At 40.8% G+C, this 25,467-nt stretch overlaps 1 protein-coding gene across 4 annotated transcripts in view; it reads left to right on the forward strand.

Moving 5' to 3' along the window:
• LOC118431875 (nipped-B-like protein) overlaps window positions 1–25,467 on the forward strand; it is an 86,119-nt gene that overhangs the window by 11,402 nt on the left and 49,250 nt on the right. For 3 of the 4 annotated variants that reach the window (XM_035843288.1, XM_035843287.1, XM_035843289.1), the window contains exons 2-11: window positions 6,115–6,263; window positions 9,755–9,923; window positions 13,732–13,868; window positions 13,983–14,202; window positions 16,804–16,937; window positions 17,338–17,490; window positions 18,624–18,961; window positions 19,719–19,967; window positions 21,927–22,607; window positions 24,825–25,218. In XM_035843288.1, the coding sequence (XP_035699181.1) occupies window positions 6,182–6,263; window positions 9,755–9,923; window positions 13,732–13,868; window positions 13,983–14,202; window positions 16,804–16,937; window positions 17,338–17,490; window positions 18,624–18,961; window positions 19,719–19,967; window positions 21,927–22,607; window positions 24,825–25,218 (2,557 nt within the window). In that variant the 5' untranslated portion in view covers window positions 6,115–6,181. The remainder of the gene's footprint in view (window positions 1–6,114; window positions 6,264–9,754; window positions 9,924–13,731; window positions 13,869–13,982; window positions 14,203–16,803; window positions 16,938–17,337; window positions 17,491–18,623; window positions 18,962–19,718; window positions 19,968–21,926; window positions 22,608–24,824; window positions 25,219–25,467) is intronic. The other variant, XM_035843290.1, reaches the window with a different exon arrangement.

A 25,467-nucleotide genomic window follows, 5' to 3' on the forward strand; every position in this document is an offset into this window, starting at 1 on the left:
AATTCTTCTGTATTTCCAATCTCCCCAAGGAGAATTCAGAATTCTCCTAGCTAAGGAGAGATTGGAATTCTACCAGGACAATCTTTGATGAACTTATATAGTAGAGTAGATTCATCCCTCAAGCTACCGACATCTTGCACACTGCAGTCGTCCCTCAGAAAGACATCTGTGATGAACTTGTTTGGGAACATAGACTAAACCATTTCACCACTTTTAATCAATTATAGTGTCAAAGATATCTTCCTTGGGAACAACAGGGCGGGAAGATTTCTTGCAGTACAGAATCTTTTTGGAACCAATTTCTTGCAGCTCGAAGTTCTGAGTAGCCCAAAACTTGAACTTGCCCTCTTCTGGGCACTTCGACCACTTGGCTACCTGTAGTGCTTGTAGAGCCTTGTCATATCTTTCCTGTGTAATACAGTAGTTGTCCTTCTTCTTCTGCCCGAGGCTGTTGATCTGAACTTCCACCAGTCTATAGAATTCTGCTTTCTGCTGCTCCTCCGGATCCTCTGCCATCGCTTGATCAATCTAATTTATGCTGTTAATTTTGTCAAATTTTGAACTGGCTTCGATTGGAAAATGACCTCTAAAGTATGGAGTTACTAACTTATAATGGCATATGCAAATGCAGCTGATTTACATATTGCTGACAAATTGACAATTGCATACCATTATATGATTATGAGTTGGTGACTCAAATGATTCAGTCTACTTTCCAGAACGATTGCATCCATTCTGATTATTGGTAAAATCAAAGATTGTCCTGGTAGAATTCTGGATTCTCCTCTATTGCTAAATATTTGAAAATGTGATGTTTAATGAGCTATAGTATAGGACAGCGTTCCCGCCAGGTTCTTGAAAGTATGCGTCCAATTATTGGGGAGGGGGTATTGAGCGCCGTAGGCGCGAGACGAGCGCCGCAGGCGCTCGCATTCTTGGGGGGCCCGGGGGCATGCTCCCCCGGGAAAATTTGGATTTTCAAACCCTCTTAAACACAATTTCCTGCAATTTGAGAGGAAAATCATGCGCTTGAGATTGGATGTCGGTTGCCTCTTTTACTCCCGTTATTCAGTAATCAACGACCGCCCTCTCGAACCCCAAAAATACTTTATATTAAAAAATATATATATCACCTCTCAAATAAACGTACCGGTACGTTTATTTTTTTCCGCCTCAAAATCCACCCGGTACGTCCTTATTTTAGACGGTACGTTTATTTTTTTTTTCAAATTGGGGCTTTCTTTACTAACCAGGGACCCCAAAAATATTGAAAGTTTGGTATTTTCTGCCCATATTTCCGCTGTATTTTTGCTTAATATTCACTATTTTTCGGACGAGGCATCGCGGATTTCCCTGCCGCTAGCGCTATGACCCAAACATAACTAGGGATGCGTACCGGTACGCAGGACCAGTTCTGGACTTGCAAAAACGTTTCGGTTCAGGTCCAAAAATACCGGAACACAAGTGATTCGGCACTGGACTCGTAAAAAAATATATCCTTTTCGTTTTGAACCATCTTTAACCTTCCAAAAATCTTGAAATGTTGCGCTGAACAAAGACGAAAACATCGAGGTCACATGCTACACACACAGTCGCTTACTTCCGTAAATTCTCTATCAAAACACAGAAATTAACCACCAACCAAACAAATTAAAAAGTTACCAATACTTTTCCACTATTTTTCACCCGTAGTCAACTTGTTTTAATGTTCCAGCAACGAAAAAATCATTCCAAAACAAAGCGTAGCGTTCAATCGGCTCGAAAAGATCCGCCATGTTGGATTCATCAACTCACGCCGAATGATATATTTTCTGCAGTACCGGTATTTCTCGATAGGGGGCAGTGTCTATGACCTTGGTTTCTGCAACATTGAAAATAGCACAAGTGGTGAATAAGGTATATATTCTAAGTTGGAATGTTTCTTCAAAATGTTATTTTGTAACAATGATTATAAAATAAACTTCTTTTTTTATTTCTTCAATTTTTATTTTCATTCATTTTTTTACTTTTATTTTAATCTTTGTTGATGATGTGACACTCAGATAAAGAAAATATGTGCAATAACATAGGAATTATTCTGTTCATTATTTATACAATTAACTGATATGGTAATAAAAAAAAATAACTGATATGGTACTGAGGCATAAATAAATAAAAAGAGCCTACCTGCTTATCATCTTCTCTTGGACTGAAGTAGCATGGGCACAGTTTACATGTCAATTTGGTATTTTTCCGGGGGGTACTTTTATTCCAGGGGGTACTTTTATTAGATTTTGAAGATTTGTCCGGGGGGTACTTTTATTCCAGGGGGTACTTCTATTTGAGAGGTGAGAGTATATATATATAAGCACAGGGAATTAGCCTTCCGTGATCTGGCCCGGGTATAATTTGTCCAGACATGAAAATTTTGGATTTTTGATGCTTCGCAACAGGGCTCTAGCCAGTCCGTCAGCCCATGGAAAAATTCTGCCAATTCTTTCCGTCATTGAATAAAAGAATGTCTACCTCGTGCGATCGATCACGGTTTCGCCATCCCGCATCAAATAGTTTTCCGAGACGATAAAATAACGACGCCATCACACTTTGTTTTTTTCTTCTATTTTTCCCGATGATTTTACTCAAATTTTTCGAATCGCTGGGGTTTTACAAGGCCGTGCCGTCATTTTCCACGAGCGTGCGTTTGTTTCCTGCAACCTCAGGTAACCCCGTTTTCTGCGTGAAATATTTTGCTGGATTTCTTTTTAAATAGACCAAGAACGTTATACATTACTCGAAGGAGGGCGATCTGCTGCCTCTTTGGCAGTGATCAGAGCCGGTGTAGCCTTGAAGCAGTAGCCACAGAGACGTCCCAACTTGCTGGGCGCTGCGATCGATGGTCCGTATGGGGAGGGGGGCGTGCCGCGCCATGTGCCACGGAGTGACAGCCGACTCGATCGACGCTTGACAACAATATTGCGGCCCCTTTTCTGCCACAAATTTTGTCTTTTTGAAACAAAAGAAATTTTGGAAATAATAAATAAAGTGTATAGTTTTGGATTCTTCACTTATTTACCGCCCACCGCTTTTTTTAACTTGGATAAATGGGGAAACTTTGATAGTAAATTGTTAGCAGCTAGGGAAGTAACTTGCCAGACGACACGGGCGGCTACCAATATCACAAAACAACGTCACATGTGCTAATACTCGGTAACTTTTGTTTTTTCCCGGTGACCAATGACAGAGTACAACATTACATTTATCAAACGCTGATTGGTTATTAAGATGATTGGATTTGGACCTGGTGGACAATCTAGACTGCTTGGCGCCGGCGGCCTGTTGTCAAAGATACCGACTGCCAATCAACTGCCCACAGCGTGAGAACTTTTGTTGAGAGATGTGCAACACTCGCGCAGAACAGTTTGTTTGTTCAATACTAGTATTACCCACAAATTTTTAACAAATACGTGAAAATGAGGACAAGTAAGTATCATGTTAAAATCAGAATATAAAATCTGCATAAGATTTCTTCCAGTGTTAAAGAATGCTGACTGTCAGATGTATTTCACGGACTACAAAAAATTACATTGCGCAACGGACAGCTCAGACTGGTGCGTGGCGGGGTGTGTCGCACACGGGTTCGCTAGTTGTAAAACGTGCCGCGCTCCGCCCCATGCCCAGACTACTGGGATGACCGGAAAGTGAACAATTTGAAGTATAAGTTGTCAAGGTAGGATTCCTTCTTATAAAGACAGATTTTTAAAAAAGATTCCAGATACATTTTGTACACTGGTGGTACAGGTCAGCCTTTCTTTCAGATTTTTTTTATGGACGCATTCAGCCGAGCTGAGTGCGTCTTTCCAGAAAAAAATGCGTCCAAAGACGTAAAGACGTATGCCTGGCGGGAACGCTGGTATAGGATAAGGTGCTATTGTACACTATAGAGAAGTATTCTTAACCTTTAATTGTCAGAAAAATTATTAGTGTAAGAATTAAGCATAAGATATGATGATTTATTCTTAGAAATTGGAATTCCAATCTCCCCTAGGAGGATTTCGAATCCCCCTGGATTCCAATCTCCCCTGTGACATATGTACTTAAAATTACATATGCTTATGTTATTCTTTGTATTAAAAGTATTATTGTTGTAATGATATTTATAATAATGAATGACTTGAAAAAGCAAAACGGTGACAATTGTCCTACTTTTTGCAGCGTGCCGGGGCTGGCATAATTACAAACATTTCATCCATGAGGTATCACACGGCTGCACGCCGGCACATCGTGTATTATCCATGAACATTTTGACCCAAAACATAATTGCTATGATCTGAAAATGTTGCAGGCTTCTTCTTTGCAGGAGTTTGTTTTTGTGTGACGAGAAAAATGCGACATTATTTTCGAGGTGTTTTGGAAACCCATGCTAACTTTCAGCACACTTACGGCTGCATCAAAACTCAAAGATACGTTAGAGAAACCATAAATTCACATATAAATGCATGTTTCCTCGGAAGATTCTTTGGATTATGCATTTCTTAACTAGAATGGTGCAATGTAGTCGTGGAAAATAGCGTTCTTGTGCGTTTCAAAAATGTAACTTTGAGAATCAAAATGGCGGCGAGCTAGCAGCAAGCGGCGGAAAAACTCCCATGATGCACCACTCCAACCAATCAGAGCGCGAGTTTGCCGGGGATTCCCTGGCATTATGTATTCAGTTGTTGTTGTTGTGGTGGCTTCAACCAATCAGAGGCACGTATTTCTGACCCTGCAGACGCCGCGTTTTGTGCTGCGCTGTACAAAAATACGTAAGTCTGGGGAAGGACAGCGGGCCACGATGTTTTATTATGACAGAAAATGTGTTTTTTAGTTTATCTTAAAAAAGCCCGGTAAAATTAAACGCGTTGATGTTTGCTCACTCGATAATAATAGCATTGTAGCCTGAAATTCTCATCGCGCTGCCTGAGCAAAATTAGCCGCTGATAAATTATTGGTAGAGTGAATTTTCTCTACGTACAAGTGCAGTGCCGATCCAGAAATTGTATCATTTTGACTGTGAATATATAACTGCAAGATAACAAAGTGTTAGTGTTGAATTATGGTAACATTTTTCTAAAGGTTCCGTAGCTGAAAATTAGGCGTGACCTAAGAATAAACATCAAAGGGTGCTGCGCTATATGAAGGCGCGGCCGAGTTTTGAGGGTACCTCCGGTGCGACTGTCGGCAAAAATTAGGTGCGCGGATTATTGAGGGGTTTCCCTTGACTATCTCAGCTTGCTTGAAAGGGCACGCGATGAGCCCCAAATCGGTTGTTTTATTTGGGGTGCGCGGTTTAAACGGTTATTTATGTATAATATTATGTTTGCGGAAGCAGCAAACATATTGTTGTCCTGTAGATATTCTTCCAAAACGCAGGAAAAGCTGGGGGTGTACCATGTTTCCAGCTTTTTTATTGGCCACAAAGGGGCTTTTCCCCGGGGACACGTCACATGTGAACCTATCAGCAAAACGCTTGCTCAAACCGGGATCCAATGAAAACACAGATGACAAAGCCTTTGGCTGTGAAATACAGCTTTTCGATTGGCCAAAAATCTATGCTTGTCATCGAATAAACCAATGAACTGAAGACTGAAACCGGCCGGGCCAACTTTTCCAACCTAATGTAATAAGGTAAAAAATGGGCCCATAGTTATTATTTACCACGTAGCATGGTGGGGAGTGATAGGGCCTCACACGCTGAAAGGTGCAGGATCGCGTCTCGCAGGGGAAATTTTTTTATTCCCCATTTTAGACATGTATCTTGTACTTACAACGTTTTCATCTTGCGAACAGGGCATTGTTCGTTTTACACGCCTATTTCAATTTTTTTATTTGCACTCAAAAGACGGTCGGACGGTCCATGTGGGGAGGGGGGTTCGCCAACGCCTTGCTGCCTTTCTAGTTGCTGCTTTTCTTGCGATTTTTCCTTTCTTTTCCCTTTGCAAACTTCCTTTCTAGTTTTTATCAGTTTTTTAGCATCATGTCTATGATAATTGTAGCAGTCACTTAACTTCTCTTCAGGAGTTTGACAAATATTGCCACCACACATGAATCATTACAGGTGTAAATGTCATTTCTGATGATGATTTTTTTGTGTTGCAGTTTATGGCAGACAACACTTGGATGTGGAAAAGGTTGACCTTGTTAGGCAGACAACAGGCCAGTTGCAATGAATCAGATTCCCCTTCAGAATGGGGAAATCCCCAACATACCTATGAATACGCTGGCAGGCATTTCCAGCCTCACTGAACGTAAGCCTTGATATTTTTCAGTATTCCTAGTGTACATGTTTCAATCTAGCACTTGATTAAGTTGATGATGTACCACTATACAGGTTGTTCTGGATCAGTACTCATTCCAGTTTTGGAAGCCTCTGGCAATATGTCATGAGAAAGATTTTTAATGAAATAACTTCAATACCTAATTGCATTCCACACATCATAGTGTTGCTGAATTCTTTCCAAATGATTACCAAAATCTGAAGTCCTGAGCAATATGTCAGAATGTGTAGTACTGTAAAAGTGCATTGTTTACTACTTACGTTGTGTAACTGATCACACTGCAGAAAAAGACAATTATAGGACAATGAAATAAACTGTTTTGGAAAAGGATACTGCAAAAATAGCTACGTATGAATGGTTTCATTTACGTTGATGTAGATTAGATATCCAGGTAAGTACATTGACCAAATGTGGCTACCAAAACTGGACCTTCAACAAAACCCTCAAACCCTCGGACCACTCAAAGAAAACAGCCAAGTGCAAACCATTGACTGACAGAAAGAAAGCCAACATTACCATCCCCTATGTCCAAGGACTTTCGGAAAAACTCAGACGGATCTTCCAAAACTTCAACATCGCCACTAACTTCAAACCTCACTCAACCCTCCGACACAAACTGGTACATTGTACATCCAAAAGACAGACCACAGAAAGGTACTAAGGCCAATGTAATCTACAGACTCAAATGCGAGGAACCTAACTGTAACAACACATACATTGGTGAGACTGGCCGGCCACTAAAGGCAAGGTACCAAGAACATTAATATTGGAAACCCAGGGCCAACGGCTACTCTTCTGCTATTTACAACCACCTACAACACAACCAAGGACATGCCTTCAACCTTCAATCCACCGACATCCTGGACCGTGAAGCCCGCTGGTTTGAACGGGGAGTAAGAGAGGGCATATATGAGAGAATATACAATCCCACCCTCAACAGAAATGGGGGGCTACGCATGGGACTTTCCGGCACTTGGGACATAGCACACACACCCCCCCCAACAAAACTTTTAGCTCCTGTAACTAAAGCCCCGGTCACAAAGCGCGTACGATTCCTTGCGATTCCTTCCGATGCGCAGGATAATCGCAGTGCGACGTAAGTCGGAAGAAAATCGGAAGCAATGGTTTAAGTATATAAAGCCGTGGTCACAAAGCGCGTAGTGGATCGTACGATGAGGTCATAAGAGCGTGCCTGTGTCAATCGCAGTGAATCATAGTAAATAGGGGAGCGTCGTATGGCGAAAAATAGAGCTGAAATGGATTTTGAACATGTTCAAAATTTCGCTATCGTCGTAAGATTTTATTTGCCCCCATAGCAGCGTTCATTACGGCAATTTTTGTCTACTGATGAGGTTATAGATTTATGATTTTGTAGCATGTTGTGATGGTTTCAGTTTTCCCTGATATTGTCGATATTGACGAAAAGGGGAAATATATCAGTCGCAACTGCCACAGTCGTAACCAGAGAACAGTGCGCCCCGCACAGGTGATGCAGACAATTGTTTGATCGCTTCATGCACGTGAGTTTATAATTAGATCAAATCTCAGCTCTCGTCGGTCTTGGGTCAGTTTACCATAATCGTAATAACCATGGGGACAACTCGAACATAAAGGCAGGCTCTCTGAGTCGGAAATATATATGATATAATGCTTATCATTTGATTTTTGTATGATGGCATCTTTTTGTTGATAGCATATCATGATACAATCTTCGAAAGAGCCTGACACGTAGAGCCGGCAAGCAGGCCGAGATAACCATACCAGTACTCACGCTTGATTTGAACTTTTGCTTGTAATACTCTTGTTGTCATTGTCTTTTTTAATTTATTTTTACAGTTAAAGATATTATAGGAAGGTATTTAACAGCTATGTCCACATTTTGTTGGTTAAAGAAGCACAAAAACGGCCAGACGGCTATACAGAAGAGACACAAGTGAAAAATCGTGCGACGCTGGAAAAATTTTGAACACCATCCGATGCGTTGCGATGGCTTGCGATGCTTACGATTTTCTTGCGATGTACTGCGCTCATCGTACGATATGCGGAATAGTCCATCGCAAGGAATCGTACGCGCTTTGTGACCGGGGCTTAAAGCAACAGGAGCTAATTCAAGACTAGTAATTGACTCATTTGCATGAACTGTGTCTTAGCCTTGCTATCCTTTGAAATCCAAATTGTCTTCAGCTTGACTTTGCCTCACCTTTGTTCCCTTTGGAATCCAAATTGTCTTCAGTCTGAATTGTCTTATAACGTTTCCTATTGGACGACTGAAATTGTCTTCATTCATAGTTAGAGTATAAAAGTAATATAATAGTGGATTTTATCCGAAACGTTTGACCGTTTCCAAAACCATATCCAGTTGCTTGAGCAGGGTACTAAAAATGCATTTAAGTTCGTGGGGATTTAATTTCGCGGTAGCGGGAAAAGGGACTTTTTGCGGTGGATTTAAGTTCGCGGTAACACCATAGACTGCAGTCTAATACCATAAAGGAAAATGTTCGCGGTGATTTAAGTTGGTGGTAAAGTGGTCACCGCGAAAACCGCGATCATGAATCCACAGCGAACATTTCTGCATTTACAGTTACTATTTTTTGGCGAATGGTTTCATTTGTTGTGGCTTGAGGCTTTTTAATTAGATTATGGCTTCTGATAAAATGGCTGTAAAGTCACTAACTCATAAGGGTTGTATGCAAATGTTACTAATATGTACATCATGTTTGGATAGTTCATATCTGTCCTTTGTGTTACAAAGCAGGGTTCAACATACTGGAAAGTACAGTCAAACCTGTCTGTAGCAGCCATTTAAGGGACTGGGGAAATGTGGCCACTATAGAGATAATGTTGATCAATTGACCACGAGCAATAAGTTACACATGATTTCAGTACCCACTAATCTTTCTCACCAAGTAACATTGTTTCAATCAATTGTACGGTTGCAATAGTCAGTGTTTCTGTATCTACTGGACCGGAAATCGTGTTGCCGTGGCCTTGTTGGATAGGTTTTCTTAATGCTTAGGTCAATGCTTAATGCTTGGGACAAATCCAAGGGGCCGACAGATAGTGACTGCAATGGCCAGGTTGTCGCTATGCAAAGGTGGCCGCTAATACAGGTTTGACTGTACTTCTATGCAAAATCCTACCTTCCTGTTTCAGTTGGGGTTATAGATCTGCTGGCTTTCCTGACTCTGCATTCATACCATCCTTCAAGGTTTTAATATTACTACCAACTTCCAACCCATTCTACCCTCAGACATGTAGAGATTGAATCGCCTTGAATAGTCATCCTTCGTGTCTAACCTTCAGTACACGAAATACAGCATTTTGAGCCCTGTTGTAACACCAATCAAACATTTTCTAACCTTTAGAGCATTAATAAAGTATGTTAAAACTCTCAAATAAACATTATCTGCCAGAAATGTCATAAATTTGCAATACATGCTGCATGGAATGTATTTCTTCAGTGTTGCCGGAGCTACCTCTGCCAACTCCTCATCCATCCACTGTGAACAACAAAAGCCTGTTGTACAGCCAACGAGTGATAGAAGAAGCCCGTAGACTGGTTGCCAACCCAGATGAAAATCTTGTTCCTCACCTTGTCCAAGCTTTAGGACAGACCTCCACGGACCACATGTAGGTGTACAAATTATGTTCTATCACAGTGTCAGATTTTATTGATGTCATTACTACTACTTCTACTACTGTCAGTCAGTCTATGCACAGGGTTCTAGCTAGCGCAAAGTTGCGTAGCGGCCCGCTACGTTAAAATTTTGGACCGCTACGCTCATTTTGGGGCCGCTACGCTTATTTTCAATACAAAGTAGCGGCATTTTGACTGTATTTATTTGTGCAATAATGCCAGATCAAATGTAAAAAAACGTTGGTTTCAGTTGTTTCAGAGGGAATCGCAATGAGCAAAACACAAATACATGTGCGGGCGCTGCCTGGCGTGACTTATCAGGTCCCATGTTACAGAACGCACGGCCGAGGCGGGTCTTCATGTTGCCCTCCCATATGTGGCAAGCCCAGAGCCATATTTGGGCTAGACTGGCTTATTACGACTTGCCGAGGGAGTGTCCTTGTATGACAATCTTTTTCGTGGAACTTGAACAACTACAACTACAAATACGTTTCCTCCTCGTCCTCAACGCTTTTTCCTCGTAACTTGCGCGCCTACCCTCACTAAACTGCATTAATAATTTTTAAGGATAGAAAAAATAATAATCAGACACTTGTCCCGCATACACTTGGCACGTCCCGATCAGGCCGTGGGAGGCTGTTGAAAAAGTTCGTCACAGTAGCAGATACTTTTGGTCATTTTATCAAAGTAAAAACTAAACTAACAATATATAATGTGAAATATTTTTAAAAAGTTGGAGCACTGTTACCATCAGATATGCTTTATGAGCATTTGTTTTTGTCATTTAATCATCAGATATTGTCAGTTCAGTCTTTGTTTTGGAAATTCCAAACTCCGTTTGTCCTCCCCAAAAGTAAACCTGACTAGACAACACCCCCAAAAGGGCGGAGTCTGCACTGCCAGCAGGCTGGTGCCAGAGACTGTCTAGTGCAGTGGGCGGAGTCAAGTCTCTTTAGCCTCTAAAAAGTTTTGCCGCCAGCACGGCCCCAGTGCAGTGGGCGGAGCAATGTGCATACAAGCCGTGGGAATGAATTTCCCTTGAGGGACCCGCCTCATAGATGAATACATTAAACCATATTTGGTGTGTCTCAAAGAAACGTGTTTTCTTTCTATCTTCTGGTAGTGCCTGCAGAGGAATCAGCAATACGATATGACATGTAGGGGGAGGTGTAAAATGTAAAGTGTGTTCTGTGTTCTTTCTCTCACTAAATTTCTGGAATTGATTTACAAGAGAGGTAGAGTGGCTTACATTGATAAACATGTTAAGATTTTGGCAGTGTGATGTAGCCATTCTTTTTTTAAGTATTGTAAACATTGTTCCCACTGCCATGAAATTGAATACAGTATTCTGAACATTGTATGGAAATGGAGGAACATTGAGGAAGTCTAAGCAAATTTGGAAATGTATGTAGAAATGATTACAGACTTTTGAAATTAATTCTTAACTTTGATTTGACTCTCTAGTTACTCTAAAATGATGTTACTTACCTGTTTCTAGGTTTACCTGTTAATTTTTTGTTTCTATGTATGAGTTAAGATATCTTTTGACAAGGTCCTTTGTAAGGGTAACACAGTGACAAGATGCAAAAGTATAAGAATTACCCATTAAGAATACATATTGAGAAAACAACAATTTTCCTTTTATAGGTCCCTAAGAATGGCCCATTTCAATTTTATATTTCCAAAAGCCCCCCTTCCACACCATCCCCCCTTCGGTCGCTTCGCGCCCTCGCGCTTGGTCGCTTCGCTCCCTCGCCTGTACCACTACGCTCAAATTTCATCCTAGCTAGAACCCTGATGCAGGCTATGACACTATGCAAAGTCATTATGTTATTAACAAGTAGGCAGTTCTCTAGAAAGCAGTTGAGCATGTTATAAATGTTGAAAGAAGACTTGTTACCTTCATAAAATACTCATGGGGGTTATATTTTCACTAGCATTTGTGTGTGTGTGTGTCTGTCAACAAGATAACTCAAAAACGATGGATTGGTTTCATACTGGGTGTGTTGGGGACTGCAATAAAAGCTGGAAATGATTATAAAACTCGGCACAAAACGTTTGGATTACTAACTTTGGTAGATCATGTTTCCGTGGTTTCTGCATCAATTTCAATCATATCATATATTTTATTAGAAAATGCGTGTGATTTTCTTACAAACCCTTAATCATTTTAAAATAAATTCATGGAACGAGCACTAGGCCTCTTAGTCTTACGGGAGCGAGTCACACAAAAAATTTGCCTGCTTGTGTTCAACTCTACAGTACGGTATATCATGATCCAGTTAGTATGGCTGCGAGTGTCAATGATTCAATCAATCCTTTTTCACATTTTTGGTATACAGAACATCCAAGTTTATCTTAATAAATTTTAGTACATCTAATTAGAGTATATGTGCCCTTTTGGCTGTTGGATGGCCGAATCAAAGTATGGATGCACCAAGGAAGACTGGAAAGCTGACTTGCACAGTGCTAGTACAATTTAGGGACACCATTTTCCGCAGTGTCTTTCTTCTTAAACGTGGGGCTAAATGCCATTCTGTAACATTACAACACCCATTCACACAGAGTAAGAACCATTGCAGACTACCTCCATGGTGCAGGAGTACAACTTAGGGTGGAACAGCCTATAGCTCGCACCTGGTTGAACACCTTCATTCACCAGTCATAACAGATGGAAGAAAATGAGCTGAATGGAATGTTTGGTAGGGTAATTTCAGCACTTTAATTTTGTGACCCCCTGAGATATGCAAGCCAGTTGCTCATTCCATGATTTTTCAATCATAAAACAAATTTGCATATTTTTTTGACCCACACAAGTAAGCAGCCAAGGTGCTTGTTCCATTAGTTTAGAATGATAATAAGTTTGATACCAAGCTTTCAAATGATATATAACACTTTGAAATCGATGCAGAAACAACAGAAATATGATCAACCAAAGTGGATATTCCAAGGTCACCTAGCAACTTCCCTTGGTACTGCAGGGGTAATTCATGTTTTGATATCTTGTGTTCTGAACAAGCTATGGTCACAGTATTTGTGTGCTAGATAGCTATTGTGCTTGGGAAGAAGTGATGTAAGTTTGGGTCCTCTGGCACTTAGAGTTGGAATTCCAGGGTCAATTCCAAAGCAGATAACTCTAAAGGAATAACCGATTTTCATGATTTTTGGTATGTACTCTTATGTCCCAAATAAACGTGTCGGTACGTTTATTTTTTTCAGCTGCAAAATCCATGCGGTACGTTCTTATTTTGGACAGTACGTTTATTTTATATTATTTTTTTAAATTAGGCCTTTGCTAACTAGGGACCCCCGAGCTGCAAGACAGCGGTACGGTGGGGTGCTATGAAATACCTCCCTTCAAGCCGATAACTTCCTGAACCAGTGGAGGCGCTTGCTTGACGCGTGCTTTAGTATTTTTTATGGTATTTTTCATTTTCCCCCCTAATTTTTTGCCGCTACGCTGGGTGAAAATACAGCGTAGCAGGCTTTTTGCAGCATCTTTTTCCAGCCCACAACGTAGCAGGACACCATGCTGAAAAAGCCTGGCGAGAACACTGCTGAACCCTGTTTTTTTCATTCTGCAAAATAGTAGATTTCTGGGGATGTACATTTTGTATGCCTTTGTCACAAATTTTAACTCATAAGTTAGAAAATGAGCCTGGCATTACTTTTTGACTCTCCCTCCTAGCTTTTGTGTTTCCCTTTGCTCAATATTGATTCCCATATTAAGGTGAAAGTGTCCATGCCATATAGATATACTATATACATGTAGATATGTTAAAGCTATTGTTGGATGCACAGAGAGCTGAAAGACAACTCCAGCAATGCTGAAGTAGAGGGTGATCTGCCACCACTCCTGCAGGCTGTCTTGGCATGCAACCCAAATGTGTTCAACCAGAGGACGAGGAGTGTAGAGCCCCACTCTTCAAATCATGGAGGTACATATCTTAACTCTGACTAAAATTGAAAATTTTTGAAAAGAAAATACTGATTATGAAAATTTTTAGTTAGGGAAAGTAAAACATAACTGAACAGTCTACATTTTTTAATAGGAATTTCTCCTCGAACACCAATGGCTCCATCTCCGTATTATCAGCAGTCACCTGATGGTGTGGTGCAACATTCACCCTATCAGCGGTCCCACACGCCCATGGCACAGCAGCAGCAAGGCAGCCCGTCTCCCTACAGCCAAAATAGTCCATATCCGCAGGGCAGCCCTGCCAAATATGGCCCTCAGCCCAGTCCATACCCACAGGGAAGTCCCTCTTCAAGGTGTGTGGGTAGTGTTTCCATTGTTCCATATGTATAAAAAAATACTTGCAGGACCTATGTCACTGTGTGAGTGACTATGTGCTTGTGTATTTATATGTGTATGTCTCTTTTGTTAAGTTGACATAGTAATTAGGTTTTATGTCCCCAGTTATTGTTTCATTGCATTGCATCTCATGTGTTGGTTTTTGAGTAACGTGACTGCAAAATTATAGATAAAAGATAGGTCAGAAAAAGGTCAGAAGGACAACAGCATTGAAGACAAACCAATATTTACTGGTTTTGACCTATGTCTACGACTAGCATTCCTACTAACTGGCCATTTGTTGCCTTCAACAGTACCTAGGTGCATTAGATATATTTTTAGTCAGAATGCCAATGAGGCCATCCTGCCACAGAACTCCCAATTTGCATGAAAACAATATATTTTGTTTATTTGCATTGTTCTTGTCGAAAACCTTGACCCACCTTGATTTCTTGTCACTTTGGTATTCTTTGCTTATTCTTTTGAATAATTGTTTCACCCATACCTGATATTGGCCTGACAACTGACCCAGTCCAGACCATGGTTAGGAATAGACTCAGAGAAGGTCTACAACAGTTTCTACAGAAGGTTCTACAAAGTTGTGTAGGTCTACAACAGTATCTGGAACCTGATAGCAGCTCTCTGTACCGAGCAGATGAATTAAAGGATGTACGGCTTGAAGACATCTAGAAAAATCATATTTTGCAACATCCCACAATGCTGTGCGTTAGCAATTTTTATGTGCTATTTACCTGCAATTGTCCTGTGATAGATCTGGGTACTTTTCCTTGACCTAATCGTACAATGACCTTCATATACATGTAAGCTAGGCTGCCACCTTGGCAGATATGGTGGATATGACCTTGTCAGCAAATCTTTGTGATATACGAATCATGGCAATCTATTGAAAGGAAAACTGCTTGCAGATGCCCCCACATTTTCTTTACTTAGCAAATAGCACATAAGACTGGCACTTGACATTAAAAATTAGAAGTTTCATTACTTTTAACATTTTAGTAGTTTCATTAGGTTGGTGAAAGACTGGATAGCCAAGTCCTTTATTCATAACCACATGATGTTTTTCAAGAGCCGATGTTTCAATGACCATCTGTCATCTTCTGGGCAAAAATGACTGGTCTACTTTGCACTACACCTAGGTGTCATTGATAACAGTATAGTCCCATATGTAGATAACATCAAGAAGCACAACATAGCCATATCAGTCTAACAAGAGAAAGAAGGAAGTTGAGAAGAAGGAGCACAAATCAGCAGTCACCATGTATAAGATCACAAGAAATTACTGTAATAGACTGTGAAAGGGCCAAGGTGATAGATGGAGTGTTTTCTTTGAATTAAGGGTTAATGACCCGCCCGAGGTGTATATAGTAAAGCGAACGAGGTGGTTTTATGATGTGGTTATAGCAAAGGACCAGGTGTTATGACACCATATACACCGAGTAACAGGCAGGTCATTAACGTCAGGGCTCGAATTAACCACTTGCCCACCCCTGCCGCGCAAGTAGTTTTCTCTGTGCGCAAGTTGTTCAGAAAGTCAGGTTGCGCACGGCGCAACTTTATTTTTGGGTAAACAAAACGCTCCTTAAGTTACAGGCCCTTTACTAAAAAGATATCAGAAAATGTACACCCTGTTTTGGGGATGAACGCCTTTGGTAAGCCCTAATTTTCAAAGTTCCAAATTTGCGGATTTCGGCCGCTATAGAGCCGCCATTTTAAATCTACCTTCAAGTCTCGCGCAAAATCTCGCACTAACTCACATCTCGCGAATTGTGAGAGTCGCACCCCATTGGCCAATTCGGCGTGACGTAGCGCGCCTGGGCGCTGCTGTAGGTGGAATATCTGATGACCCAACGCTGTGTTCACAGGAAAAATCACGCAGCAAGGCATGAAAACTCATTGACTGCCTAACGTCCTTGCCGATAAGTACAATGAGATAATTGATAAGTAGCTAATTTGGAGAGAGTAACAACTTGGAAGTGGCGCAACCTGAAATGCTGATGGCGCAAGTTAGTTTTTGATTCAGGTTGCCGCCTGCGCAACCTGGCTAAAAAAAGTATTTCGAGGCCTGAACGTTATTATCTTATAGCCTACCCAAACTTGCAAACTCATGTATGATGCACAGATCCCTTGGTACTATACGTGTGAATTCCTTTGTCGAATTTTGAAAATTCACATTTGTTCTTTGGTGCATAAATTTGTAAGGAGATTACAGTTTGCATTTTGAAACCAAAATTTCCACAAAAAATATTTGAAACATTGCAGTCTCTGGCTTTTTAGAACAACAGAACTCATTATCAATATTAACAGAAGGAGCCATTCCCCCCTTGCTGTCTGTACTTATTTCCTCTGCTCTGGCATATGCTCCTTTTGATTGGCCAATGCCTGCATATCCTTTACTTTCCTGTGTGTATCGCTCCTTCTAATTGGTCAGAATGAATCGACACCGGCACGACATATTTTTCATGTTACCTGCAAGATTGGGATCTACATCCCCAAGACTTGGTGGGGGAGACTGTGTAAACAAAACTGATAATGTGTAAAACTCATATTTCATTATAAAGGTACCAGCCACAGGAAAGTTCTGGAAAATATGCTGCCCAAGGGAGTCCAGCCAGACATGTGTCACAGGGTAGCCCAGGGAAGTTCCACCCGCCCACATTCCCCCTGGGTCACCAACAGCAGAACATTCCACAAGGTAAAGCAGTTTTTGTTAGCCTTATCCAGATCTAGTTCAGTTTCACTCCTCTGATGGCTTCCCTGCCAATAAGTCTTGACATCTGTTGATAGAGAAGCAAGAGGTACATGTAGCTGGCTTATCAAGTAAAATATATGTCTAGTTAGCTCCATTATTTCGAATATTGAGCATTTTTTAAAGCAAAGTAATGTGGATCAGAACACCTGTTAAGATTACCATGCCATTGCAGAGAATTATGTAACAGAGCCAAATATTGCACAGTCAAAATTGTCTAAGACGACCACCCAGGGGTCCTGCACAATGTAATTATTTTAGGCTATTTTTCAGTCATATTACTATTTACTTGTTTATTAAGGTAGAACCTCGTCCAGCAGATGTTTTCTTTTTCTGCTTGTATTAGGTGTACCATCCAATACCTGCAATGGATACTCTGCCAATCAGTTCTCCCCTGCACCCTCACCTGCTGTGGGTAGCCCACCAAGTGCCAACGTCATGTCACCGCCTCAGACTACCAGCAGAGTTTTGGGTCAACACCAGCCTAAAGCCATTCCAGGTCATTTTTCCTTTTTTTCAGTCAGTCAGCAGGGTTACTGTTAGTGGCATTGGTAAATAAAAAAAGTTAAGATTTGAACAATACCTGCCACTATACAATGTACAGTCAAACCTGCCTATAGCGGCCACTCAAGGACTTGGAGAAATGAGGCCATTATAGGGAAAATGTTGATCAATTATCCACGAGCGATAAGTTACACATGATATCAGTACCCACTAATCTTTCTCACAAAGTGACATTTCGTTGATTGTCTCAGAATTCAACTGACCCCGCCCTTCCGACAAAGACTTGCGTTCTAACATCCAATACATGCGTACCTTCCACTACTGCCAAAATGACCCTGTCGGGAACTCCAAATCCTTGCAAACTACGATTTCAAACTTGACGCAGGGTGACATATGGCTGCTGAATGGTCCCAATAGGCAGTGTTTCTGTATCTACGGGACCGGAAATCGTGTGGACGTGGTGCGCAAAGCGGCCTAACAATACTCATGGCACCGCCACATTTGATTGACACCGGCACTTCCTTTGACAATCATTAAAAAAATGGAGGGTGCGTTGAAACGTACTGTGCGGCAGTTCTTTAGCTTGTTTCATGTTTGGCTGCTCTGTTTTACCATTTTTCCACAATTTACAATTGTTGCAGAACCACATTGTTGAATAAATTAAAGAGTTTATCCCTATAAACTATAAAAGCAAACCAAGGAGCTTCATGTTAAATGAATTAAATGCACATACCCTCACAGTCGAGACGTTGAATGTGTAAAAAAACACATCAAGCTTTATAGCTGTGATGTATATTTCATGGCCTGTGCTGTATAATCAGACTATAATTACATTGCTGTATTGTTTTTGCTTGTGTGTTCTTCTTTTTTCTTCTTTTACTTCTGTCATGAACCAATCTGAGCTTAGAACCTCCAGTCAGCATTATTAGCTGTTCCAGCAAATGTTTATAAATTATTAGGTGTTACAGCAAATGCAAACAAAGTATTACCTGTTACAGCAAATATGAACAATTATAGGTTTGCGATAGCAAAATCTCTATTGGTTTCTTCAGAGAATTACTGGAAGGGAAAAACATTTCTGAAAAATGTTGCCTTTCTAGTACATATCTGTTGTTTTTGAATTTGCAGCTCTGTCACCCACTAGCCACGGTGGGGGAATACATGCTAAACCAGCTTCTGTGGCCAGACCGTCTGCAGCAGCCACTGCAGAACAATTGCAGCGACAGCAACAGCAGCCGGAGTCACAGCAACAGCAGCAGCTTGTGGAGCTGGAACAGGAGAACCAGGAACCTACAACAGTGCTCAGCACAGCTCAAGCTGCCAACTACATTGTGCAGGGAGGTGATGACAGGCCTCAGGACCCTGCAGGACAGCCAGAGGAGAAGCATAGGCTGGAGAAAATCAAGCTGAGGATGGTGCCTGGTGGTGCAGAACCTGTTGTTGTTCTAGAACCACTCTCTCCTAAAGTAGGATATATCTTTTTTTTCTTAAATTTATTTGTTTGATTTATTTATTTGCAAATCCATGCCCGTAGGCTAATTGCAAGAGTACAGACAGTACATGTCCAATAATGTCCAATACAATTTGACCCAGTTGTGTGAGTGTATTTTCATTCATTAACCTTGTTCATGCTCAGACAGTCTTCAGACAAATTCCTGTAGATCTTGCATGTAATGAGAGGGCGAGACTGTATAAAGCTGACATCACACCTGTACTGTAATTGTCTCTATACATGTAGGTTACAAGCAAAGGTTGATCCCTGAACTCACAGTGTTTCCTCTTTTATGAGGATGAACTGAAGTGTTACATTAGAGGCAGTTCTATTTGTAGCCGAACACGCCACATCTCACTTCCACCCCAGCAGTGAAAAAAGAAAAACTGATTGGATTTGGAAAGTGAAAACAAGCATGTGACTCAAAGAGATAATATACACTTTGATGCATGTGCAATTTCAGTACAATAGCTAAAAGATGGTCTGGGAATAGTTTTGACTGCACATAACCTGACTGCTCTGTGCCTTGGACAGAGTTACACGAGTGCAGTCAACTTGACATCAACTGACTCTGTCACTGATCGGAACAAAAGCTGAGATATTCAAGGAAATTTATGCCTTTACCTTTGTGCCACAGTTCAACTCATTTGATAAACAAGCTTGCTATAAGACCACTTGCATTAATTTTTGACTCGCCCTCGTTACATTCCTCCTTTCTTGTGGTTTGACAGGACAAAATGCTTCTCAGTAAGAGCAGGCCTATGTCATCTAAATCGGTTGATGCACAAAGTGCTGCACAAGCCTTTGCTTTTGATGACAGCACTTCACCAGATGAGCATTCATCAAAAGAGACAAGAATCTCTCTCAAGAGGAAGAAAAAGTCCAAGTCTCACCGGGAAGACAGAGGTCGTTTTGTACCAGAGGTGCGCTACAATATCATCAGTTCACCTACTAAGGACTCTCCAAAACTTACTTTGAAGGTAAGTGCTTGGAGTGTTATAGTATGGGTTTTTGTTCTGTGCATTTTTAAGTGTCAAGGAATATTGCAGGGCATTCGACATCAGGCCTCAAATATCACATGAATATGCAAGTTTGTGCATGTACAATATTGGTGTGATGCAAGTACAGTATATCAGAGGAAACTTGCACCAGTGCAAGTTGCTTTTAGTTTTATCCATTGTTTTCTGACATTAGAAAAAGGTTACACACACCAAGAATATTATCTGTCCTTGCAAGGTAAAAAAAATAATCCTGAATGTGCATCTAGACATACCATTACCACGGTAAGTTTGTAACAACCTTCTAAAATAGGGTTTTGCGACAAATCCACTCAACTAGCCACCAATCACAGCAGGCAGCAGTGAGAAGAAAGCGGTAATGTGAAGTCAATCACTAAGAAGCGCTTAACTTCACTAATGATCCGGGAAGCTGCAAAGATAGTCTCTCACGTACATTTTGGACGGGCTACTTTTGTTTAATTTTCCTGCGCCAAGACTAATACGCGAGGGCAGAAAAAAATCAAGACTTGGTTTGTCTTATGATCACCTCTAGTAAGACTGTAACAGACAATCAGTGCCATTTCAATAATAATTCTATTGTCATTCCTGTTTTAAGAAAGGAACAAGGGCATTGTATCCCCATGCCCTGACCATGAGCCCCCTTACCCTGGAGAGCAGATCCTCTGGCAAGTGTAAATTGAGATTGACCAAGGAAGCTATTGGATTTTTTTTTTGGGGGGGGGGGGGGGTAACAGGTGGAAATCAATGCCCGCATCCATAAAATCAAGTCAGTGTGGTATTTTCTGAAACAAAGTTACTAACAGTGGTCAAAATTCCGAAAATAGTTTCATCAGGTTGGTAGAATATAGGACATAAGAGAACTCTTTTTACACAACCAGCAGGGGTACTTACATTGCTTTCGTTTTGATGTCTCTCAGACACCTTTGTCACAGCTTCTAACTGGAGTTCTGCTTCTCACCCCTATATGTAGCCGATGTAGGTGGCGCTTTTGCTGTGAGAAAACAATCACAAACGGAATTGTATTTTACTAGGACTGGGTACCAGTATGTTGGACTGGTAAGATACCAGGCTGGAGGACTTTTTTGACCAGTCATGGGACCTATCACCTATGTTTGGCAGTATTTGATGTATAAACTTAGGTAGTGGCATAAGTCTGTGGCAAGAAAAGTGTCCAAGTTGTCTGATTACGGAGGCCAAAATAATGGGCCGGATGGGAGTTCAACATTGCAGAGACCTTGGACACCTGCATGTCTCTGCCTGCCTGCTGAGTTCTGGTTTTGATACCAAACTAAGTGTAGTTAGCCAAATAGCGAGTTTATCCAGTGGTCACAGCACGCAGACTGGACCAGCAGACTGGAAACTCTCGTGGCACGGGGGAACTTGGAATCTCTTTGCTGCAGACATAGTTGCACACAAAATGACTTCACACATAGCTGTAAAGTGACTGTAATGTGTTAAAGTTATATGACATCGATGCTTGCATCAGAGCTTTGGCCACGAGACAGTACAAAATAGAAAGCCCAATGAAACTTCGAAAGCTTGTAAAGCATGTAAACTTAGCATTCTTAAACATGTTTGTGGTGGAAGATTTTTAAGGAAAAGAAGGAGACCCTTGTGAAGAATAACTTAGATTTCACCTAATGAAATTTTGATCAAGTGTAAGTTTTGACCAGTGTCAGGCTCGCTGTAGTTTGCATACCAATCCATGTCAAAATTTGACCAATTGTTTGACATACCAAAGATGGTAAATGGTAACGCGAGAAAATTTGGAGAAGAGCTGCAAGCTTCAGGTGTAAATAAAATTTCTGCAGGCTACACATGTCCCCAAACCTGTAATATGGTAGTCACTGAGTCTTCCATCAGCCTACTCTGCTATTTTCAGATGTCCTGCTGATGTTAATGATATTTATTTCTCTATAGCTCTCCAGGACAGTCATCTCGCCTAAGACTGGGCAGCAGCTGAGGCCCAGTGAACTGGCAACACATGACAAGGAGAAAGATCTGCATACCACAGAGTCAGACAAGTCTGGGAAGGGAAATGTAGAAAAGGCAGTACCAGAGACTTTAGTGGAAAAAGCCCTTGAAGATAAAATCAATGAAGACAAAGCATCAGATAGTACCGGTGTTGAAAAGGCAGCTACAGGGGCTGCTGAGAAGTTGAAGGAAGCTATCATAATTGAAGAAAGTAAAAGCAAAGAAGGTACCAGTCAAAAGTCAAACAAGAAAGAGATGGACAGTCTTCAAGACTTCATTGTGAGCACAGAACCAGCAAAGGTTAAAGGGAGGAAGTTAGACCCCGTGGAACAGAAGAAATTACAAGAGAATGACTACTCTACAGCGGAAGTAGAAGTAGTAGGAATTTCTGATAGTCCAGCCAGCCCCAAAGTCCCCATGAAAACCGCAGCATCAAAAACCAGATGTCAGGGAGAAAAGATTGAAGCATCTGCATCTGAGGATGGCACAGTGGGTACACCAAAGCCTCACATGACAAGAAGGTCATTGACCACTAGTAGAAGAGACCCAGTTGCTGTAGTAATGCTTGAGAGGCTTGGTCCTGGAAATGATATGTACAGCAACATCAAGAGCAAACGAAGGCGTGGGGTAAGAGAGTTGTTTTAGACTAAATGATTATTTTCCCAATACTTGCGTATTGTTGTATGCTAGAAAAGTTTTGCACAATAGTATCAAAAGCTTCACTCGAAAAAGGTACTTAGTCAATGGCATGGCTTGCACTGTGTCTGCATTATATGCTGCAAAACCATTACCTCACTGGCTTACATTAGCTTCTCCACCAACCCACACAAACTCTATTTGTGGAAAGGATTTCTCTTAAATTAGCAAACAAAGTATGGCATCTACATAACTACAGTTCTATAGCTTAACTTAGAGCTTATCTAACTAATACAGGAGTGTGTAATATGGAATAAGGTTTTTTACAATCATTGGAGGCTTTTACAATTATTGGAGGAATTTCTAACATCTTAACATTCTTTAATATATATTTCCTATGTCTGCCATGCAGGGGTTGTCACATGTCATGTATTTAAATTTGCACTTCAGGTGCATTGAAATAAATCCTGGAATTAAGGGTTAATGGCCCGCCTATTCCTAGGTGTATATGGTGTCATAATGCCTGGTCCTTTGCTATAACCACCGAACAAAAGCACCGATGTGAGTGAAGCTGGGGATAGGCGGGTCATTAACATTATTATGTAGCCTACCCAGACTTGCAAACTCCTGTATGACACTCTGACCTTGGCCTAGATCTCTGGCCTTGATACTATACATATGAATCCCTTTGTCAAATTTCTGAAAATTCACATTAAGTTTGTTCTTTGGTACATACATTTGTAAGGAGATTACAGATTGCCTTTTGAAACCAAAATTTCCCGGAAAATATTCAAAACATTGCAGTGCCATGTTAGACCTTTTCAAACTTTTACTATACTGTATTCAAGATGATTCCTCCCTGCTGGGTCTGATCTTTCCTCCATTCTCTGTGCTATTCCGAATGGTTGCTCTCCTGTGCATTGCTCTTTCTGATTGGTCAGGTGTTAAACAGAATCAACACCGGTGTTGATTTTGTTAAACACCTGGCTGGCTGGAATCAACGTGTTATGGCATCATAACCTACATGGAATGGGGCCTTCTGATAGGTCTGGGGTGCCTGGCTATATGATAATGTGTACAACATAACAGCCTTGTGTATAGAGAATTTGGTATATCAGAATATTTGAGACTTACAATCATCAGACTGAAAGTGATATTCGACTTCAATTAGCTCTGGACAGAATGGTCAATAGAAATTTTTTGGAATAGCCCGGTTTCTATATTTAATTATTGACAGCCAACTCAGAGTTTTTTGATTGCCCTACGAACGTCAAGGCTTTTTATGGTTGAAATGTAATTTTCTTGCTTGTAATGCTTGTTCAATGTAGAAAGAAAGGAGAGTTTGGAATTGTTTCGAATAGAGGAATGCCAATTTTGTACGAATATACCTTGTAAATGTTGTTGTAGCTGAGTGGTGATTGCATCTACTAGTATGTGGCATGACTTTGCATTCAGCCATATATGTTAAAAACCGTAGAAGTTATTTTTTACGTGGACAATCCAATCATGTTCTCCAAATGAAACAGTATTGTATGCCTTACAAAGAAGGGCATCTTCAGGCGAATTAACTAAGCTATGCCAATATTTTACAAGTTCTATTTCTTCATCAATCATAGTTGGGAAAGTTCTAACTTTTCGTCTGACACCATCATTTGAGGCTTTGGCATGAATGCCTGAAAGAAATTTTTGGAAGCGCATGTCAATGATGTCAAATTCTGGAATTTGTTGATTGTAGAATAGGTTTATAATTTGGTTTTTTGAATGTTAGCAGGAATTATCTTGATGTAGACCAAAAAGTAAAGGGAACCAGGAACCAAAAGCAATACACATTGTCTTTTGACATTTTGCAACTGCCTTTTACTGAACTTTTGGATGTTATATGTCCATGTAGGTTACCTGGGGTCATGGTTTCAAACAACATCCGAAATTCCTGCTTTCTACAACAAAAAATGTTGGCAGAAGGCGTTTACAATAACAATAATTTTTCTTTCCCAATATTTTTATGCAAACTTATTCCTGTGTGCTTTTGAACTTGTATGGTAGTTTGTGTGCCTTCCACATCCGAGATTTACTGTTTAATGTTTAATGGGACATTTGGGGTCATTTTACTTTCCATCCATTATTGTTGTCTTCTTCTGAATTATTGTCTTGTGCATGTGTAAGTAGTTCCAGTTATTGATGGTACTTTTGTTTCTATCACATTTTCAGATGCAGCAAGAGGAGAAGTCAGAGGAAATGCTGCATATTGTTGAAGCTCTTGTACCTAACCAAGAGGAATGTGCTGTCAGAAGCAGGGAGAAGTCCAATAGTTCTTCGACTGCACATGACCAGGATCACCAATTGGACATGGATTCTGGGGCAAAATCAAAGGCTAAGAAACGGAAACACTCTGATGGTCAAGAAGGAGTGGACATAATGGACCTTGAGAACTTCCGTGATCCCTTTGAAGACATGTACAGCAGCATTAAGAACAAACGACGGAGAAAGGCATCTGCCAATGCACTGAAGGCCATGGAGATTGGGAATAAGGATGAGGATAGCAGTGGGGAAGTTGTTGTTAGCAGAGACAGAGAGGAGAGAACAGCTGCTGTCATGGAAGAAGGTCTGACACTGTCAGATGTCCTCTAGTCATCAGTAAAATTTACATTTCATGCACTGTACCCCTGCCAATCAAAGTGTACCCATTATCCCCCATACTATCTACAACATAAACAATTACAAAATGTTCACATCTTAATTTCTACAATCACATACCTTTGCCAAGTAATACTAACCCTCACAACTTGCTTCTTACAAAGTTAACAGAATATGCATGATGTAGAAAATGACTGCAAAACTGCTGGGTATCTTA

This window comes from Branchiostoma floridae, chromosome 15 (assembly GCF_000003815.2).
Source record: "Branchiostoma floridae strain S238N-H82 chromosome 15, Bfl_VNyyK, whole genome shotgun sequence".
NCBI classification, from domain to species: Eukaryota; Metazoa; Chordata; class Leptocardii; order Amphioxiformes; family Branchiostomatidae; genus Branchiostoma; species Branchiostoma floridae.